The 5,950-nt window shown below is 37.1% G+C and overlaps 1 protein-coding gene across 1 annotated transcript; it reads left to right on the plus strand.

The window, feature by feature from the left end:
- The first annotated feature begins 561 nt into the window (after positions 1–561).
- On the plus strand, positions 562–3,656 carry LOC131164442 (GDP-L-galactose phosphorylase 2-like). The gene is made up of 7 exons (XM_058121624.1): positions 562–1,494; positions 1,604–1,728; positions 1,839–1,898; positions 2,021–2,260; positions 2,359–2,544; positions 2,663–2,911; positions 3,039–3,656. The coding sequence occupies exons 1-7, from the start codon at positions 1,374–1,376 to the stop codon at positions 3,393–3,395; spliced, it is 1,338 nt and encodes a 445-aa protein (XP_057977607.1). The 5' UTR covers positions 562–1,373; the 3' UTR covers positions 3,396–3,656.
- Positions 3,657–5,950: the final 2,294 nt, after the last annotated feature.

Below are 5,950 nucleotides of genomic sequence, written 5' to 3' on the forward strand. Positions count from 1 at the left end.
TGAAAGTTGTGAAATAAAAAATGACATTTATTGTAGTTATTTAATGTCCTAATTGAAATATAAAAGTTATTCAAGTGCAATACTTTTTAATAACATATTGGTAAGTAATTATTATTGCATTTTTTGTTTTACAGAATATGCACATTCTTAATGACGTTTTTTTCCCATAACATTTTGATATATTTTTTTTTCAATTTTGTGTAGTAAGAGGGACAATGAGAATGGATATTACTTTTATTTCTTGATCATGAAAAATAATTTTTTTTAAAAAAATTATATTTTCAAGAAGACAGTGCAAATCTCGTCGAATGGTCAAACGAGATTTTAAGCAAAACTCGCTGGACCATCCAGCGAGTTTTAGATGCCATGCGTAAATCAGGTGGGAGTCTTAACCATTTAAAACTTACACGACCATCTAGCGAGATTTATAATGAAAAAAAAAAAAATTCCACCACATTATTATTTAATATTTTATTATAAAATAAATCAAAAAAGGAAAAAACCTCGATAGTTCACCATTAGAGCTTAAAAAAAGGGAAGGTGGCCCTCTTCCTTTGCCTTTCTAGACGGCACGAGTGGTCCATGGCCGGGACCAATTAAGAATGCACACCCATACCCCCACTGCTGAACAAAACAGAAATGTCCCCCATTGCCCTCTCCTCGCCATTTCTCATTCTCAATAATTTACAGTAAAACACAGAGGCCACTCAAAGCAACAGTAACCCCCAAGCCACAATCACAGCCACACCCCTCAACCTCAACCACCCACTCCCCGTCTCGTCTCCATCTATATATCTCACCCTCTCCTCCCCTCATGTCTTCACGCATCCACTCAGTTCAATCAACCCATTGCTCACTCTCCTCTGCTCTTCTTCTTCCGTCGATCCTTCTGCTATTTCCGCCATTTCTCCGTCGATAACCCACCTGGGCTCAGCAATTCTCAGCCGAAAAGAACCGGGAAAGAGGTGCTCTTGTGGGATACTTCTTCCTTTTTTGTTCTGTTGGGGGGTTTGAGAGAAGGTGGAGGCTTGTGCGGATAGGGGGTAAAACCCGGGTTTGACGAGTTGCAGACATCACGGCTATACACGGAGTTTCGCGGCCTCTCATTCATGTCCGAGCTGTACGACGCAAGGGGTCTGTGATTGAGAGCAACCCTTCGCCGCACGGCGGGCGTGGCGCTCTGCCTTCCGAAGGCGGCAGCCCGTCCGATCTACTCTTCCTTGCCGGCGGCGGTTCCTCCTTCTAGTTTAGGCCTATATACTTATTTAATCGTCGATAGATAGGGTTGTATTACGAAATTGTTTTTGTTAGATCTCTCGCTCGAGTGTTTTCTCTTCTGGACTGCTTGTCGTTTTTGTGTTTCTGAGGCTAAGATGTTGAGGATCAAAAGGGTGCCCACTGTTGTTTCCAATTTTCAAAAAGAGGAGGTTGAGCAATCTGCCCAGAAAGGAGAGGGCTGCGGTCGCAACTGCCTGAACAAATGTTGCATCCGAGGTATTTGTTAAAATGCTTCAACGGTGAATTATTCGGTGTTTTCTTCTTCTTTTGATTAATGCGAGCTTCGAATTTTACTGGGTGTTATCTGAACTTGGATTTTGAACAGGGGCAAAGCTCCCTCTGTACGCTTTCAAGAGGGTGAACAAGATTGCGACTGAGAAGGATTTGTTGCGCGACGGCAATGGCCGAGAACCTCCCGTCGCCTTTCTCGAATCGCTCGTTCTCGGGGAGGTTAGTTTGTTAATTAGTCAAGAAAGAAAAGTGATGAATCTTGAGTTGTGTTTTCTTCTTAGTTGTTGTATGAAGTGGGTAAATTCTGAAGTCCTTACTTTTGATTGCAGTGGGAAGATCGCATGCAGAGAGGGCTGTTCCGCTACGATGTCACTGCCTGTGAAACCAAGGTTTGTCTTTGATTTCATTCTTCTTCTTCTTCTTTGGCAACTAGAGAAATTAACTACGAGAAACAGAGTATTAACTCAGAGGGATCTAGGATTTATATTGTTGTCTTAAAATTTCTCTGCAGGTGATTCCCGGCCAGTATGGCTTCATTGCACAGCTGAATGAGGGCCGACACCTTAAGAAGAGGCCAACTGAATTCCGAGTCGATAAAGTCCTCCAGCCCTTCGACGGGAACAAGTTCAACTTCACCAAAGTTGGGCAGGAAGAGGTGCTTTTCCAGTTTGAAGCAAGCGAAGATGATGTGCAGTTCTTCCCGAGCGCTGCCGTTGACCCTGCAAATTCTCCTAGTGTTGTTGCCATTAACGTATGTACTTAGTTCTTCACTTTTTCATCTCATGTTTGAAGAGAACCACTGAAAGAACTTTTCATTTAGTAACTCATTTCTCTTATGAAATTTAACAGGTGAGTCCCATCGAGTATGGACATGTGCTTTTGATCCCTCGGGTTCTGGAGTGCTTGCCGCAGAGGATTGACCGTGAAAGCTTCCTGCTGGCCCTTAACATGGCAGCAGAAGCAGGGAATCCTTACTTCCGCTTGGGTTACAATAGCTTGGGCGCATTTGCCACCATCAACCACCTTCACTTCCAGGTTTTTTATGCACCTTGTTTGTTTACCCTACAAAATCAAATTTGGCCTTCTGAGATCTCACAATTTGATCAATTTAGTTGGGAAGTGGAAAACAAATTCATGGTTTGTCTGATGACAGGCTTACTACTTGGCTGTTCCCTTCCCCATTGAGAAGGCTTCCACTGGGAAGATCACTTCTTTAGATGGTGGGGTGAAGATTTCCGAGCTGTTGAATTATCCGGTCAGAGGCCTCGTCTTCGAAGGTGGAAATACTCTCCAGGCTTTGTCTAATGCAGTATCTGACTCCTGTATCTGCCTTCAAGACAACAACATACCTTACAATGTTCTCATCTCTGACTCTGGAAAGCGGATCTTTGTTTTCCCACAGGTAATAATAATATTGGAAGCCATAACTCCCAACATGATTCATTATCTGGATCTGTTGGTAGCCGTTTATTTTGTTAAATTGATATAGATGTCTTATCTTTATGTTTTGCTTTTTCTTGAATGAGTAGTGCTATGCTGAGAAACAAGCGCTTGGTGAAGTGAGTGCGGAGCTTCTGGACACCCAGGTGAATCCAGCAGTCTGGGAAATTAGTGGGCATATGGTGCTGAAAAGGAAGGAGGACTACGAAGACGCTGCTGAGGAAAATGCTTGGAGGCTGCTTGCTGAGGTCTCCCTCTCTGAAGAGAGGTTCCAAGAAGTGAAAGCCCTCATCTTTGAAACCATTGCTTGTGGTGATGATCCAGATGGAGGTGTGACCCTTGAGGATCCAGATGTCATGCCTCAAACTCTCGATGTTGATGCCTTTACTGGAGGCTCCGGCCATGGCATGGTAGCCGGAAAGCAAGAATGCCTAGTTCTACAGTGAGAAGTTGGGTCTGAAGAACATATTGTTGCTGCTGCTCGCTAATATGGTTGTGTAATATGGGAGTCTGTGTGTGTACTTCTGTAGGCAGTCCTAAATAAGCAAACCTTTTTTTGCATTGTTGATTTGTTGTGTTGAAGTTGTGCTTGTTATTGGCTTTGGGTCAAGTTTCTGTTGCCTGTCCTGTGGTTATGGGCTTGTGAATGTGTGTAAGATACTATGAGCGTTTGCTCAGGTGTGCTAATAAATATCTGTTTGTTTAAATACTCTCGCTGCAAAAAAGATGCTGAAGAGTGCCTGGATGGTGATGGCTTGCGTTCATAACTAGAAGAAACAGGTTTTTGGTAGTAAAGAATATTGAAGCATGCAATGCAGTACATGCCAATGTAGGAACATGTATATTTGTTGCAGGTGAGAGGAGTGAGTGGCCACTGGCCAATTCAAATCTGCAGGGCTATTAGGTAATCATTTCTGGGCATGGATTTTGATGGGATTATTTTGTACTTGTGTTTGGGATTTTATTTTGAACTTGGGCTTGAGTTGCTATGATAGTTTTTCAGAGCTGAAAAAGTTTTCCTTTGAATTAAGGTTTGAGGAAAGATTAGGAAGAGAAAATAAGAACTAAGCAGGAAATTTGACTATTATTATAGGTTTTCTATCTCAAACACCTGACATAACATTGAGGACAATCAAAGGTTAGTTAAATATAAAACTACAATTTTGTTCATGAATTTTGTGTATTTTATTTTTTCTTATTCTTTTCTTTAGATTCTATTTGAGAAAATAAAAATAAATGTAAATAAGGAAACTCATCTTTTATTATAGTTTCTCTCTGTATTAAACACTGTTGAAAGTAAATATTTGTTTAATAGGATTGAAAATCAAGAAAAATCACATATTAATGTTGTGAAAAATCAAAATTTTATTCCTTAAAATGCCATATGTATTTTTCCACTTATTTTGATAAGCAAACACGAAAAAAAAAAATTAATTTTTAATATTTTATCATTTCTTTCTCATGTTGTTTTTCGAGTTTCAAAAATTAAAGCACCCATTTAAGTTCTTAATCATTCATTTTCTTGAAAAAACTCTTTTATCTAATGGGACTCATTATTTGAAATGGGAAAACCATTCTCAAAAACTAGTAGGAAGACCTACTTTTCTCTCTCCCACCTAAGACCTCCATAATTAATTTTTCTACACCTAATGATGGAAGACTTTGAATTAAGAAATATTGGATCGATGTTTATTGTGCCTATATAATATAGAGCCCCTTTCAAAAAGTTGAATAATTTTTTCCTTAAAAAATCATATGACCTTTCCGAGAAAGATAGAAGAATATCAAAATCAATTAGAGAATTAGTTAACAATTCATAGGAAACATGTGAGCTCACAAACCAATCCATTAGAATATTTTCTAGATCCTTCGACAGATGAACTTTTTTCATTTTTTGTTATGACTTGCAACCTTTGTCCAGAACCAATTAATAGATCTAAATGGTTATATTTAACCCATTTTGTAAATAGTGTTTGACTAACCTAAGCATGATTTATTAAAATAAAAAAAATTAAATTTTGATAATTTTCAAAACAATGTGGTGTTTTTTTTTTTTTTTTAATACTAGAAATGAAAAATAAAACAATACTCTAATTTAATAGGTCCTTAAATTTTTTATATTTGAATTAAAAATTCCAAATTTGAATATGCCATTTGATCATTTGAAATATTTGAATTACGATTAGAATGTAAAATACTATTATAAAAATATTTTTTAAAAATAGTTAAAATAGATAATAAGATTGCACCCAAGCATCCAATCCATCACAAGGTGGAATCTGTGTTGGCAATAAAGAGGCTGGATGCAGTGCATGATCTAGAATGATATTGTTAATGTTGTTATTATTGTTACTATTATTTTTTTAAGAGCCATTATAACAGTAAATGTATGCTCTTCAAAGGAAATACAAAGAGAGGCTTTGCCTCCAAAGCAAATAAAAAAAAAAAAAGTTATTGAATTTTTGGTATTACTATAAAAAAAAATTGTATAAATAAAAATTTGAAATAAATGTATAGTGCTATATTTATCTACCACATATCACACTTTTTTTACCTATTGTTTTGAATAATTGTACTGTATCCACAATGTAGTGGGTAAATAAAAGGTAAGTGTAACATTTTTGTTTTGATTAGTATAGTGTTACACTTACTTATCAAACATCACACTACTGCATTGTGGGTATGGTACTGTGTAATTGTTACACTTGAGCTCGACTTGCTACAAGTTCATAAAACTCAAACTCGACTTGATTAAGCTTGACTCGATTATAAATTAATATTATATATATATATATATATATATATATATATCATGTATACATAACATTAAAAATATGTTATATGACATATTTAATATAAAATTAATAAATTAAAAATCTTGATTAAGCACTCGATTTGAGTACTATTACTGAGTCCGAACTCTGCTCGTTAAAATACTTGAGTAACTTGAACTTGACTTTAACTAGATTAAAATCAAGTTGAGTCGAGTTAAGGGACCATT

Source organism: Malania oleifera, chromosome 1 (genome assembly GCF_029873635.1).
Source record: "Malania oleifera isolate guangnan ecotype guangnan chromosome 1, ASM2987363v1, whole genome shotgun sequence".
In the NCBI taxonomy this organism is placed as follows: domain Eukaryota; kingdom Viridiplantae; phylum Streptophyta; class Magnoliopsida; order Santalales; family Ximeniaceae; genus Malania; species Malania oleifera.

What these genes read in the sequence shown, in the direction of transcription:
- LOC131164442 (XM_058121624.1), top strand. Translation starts at nt 1,374, where the DNA reads ATGTTGAGGATCAAAAGGGTGCCCACTGTTGTTTCCAATTTTCAAAAA. An exon ending in GAACAAATGTTGCATCCGAG is followed by an intron (nt 1,495 to 1,603) that starts GTATTTGTTAAA and finishes GATTTTGAACAG; the next exon opens with GGGCAAAGCTCCCTCTGTAC. An exon ending in TCACTGCCTGTGAAACCAAG is followed by an intron (nt 1,899 to 2,020) that starts GTTTGTCTTTGA and finishes ATTTCTCTGCAG; the next exon opens with GTGATTCCCGGCCAGTATGG.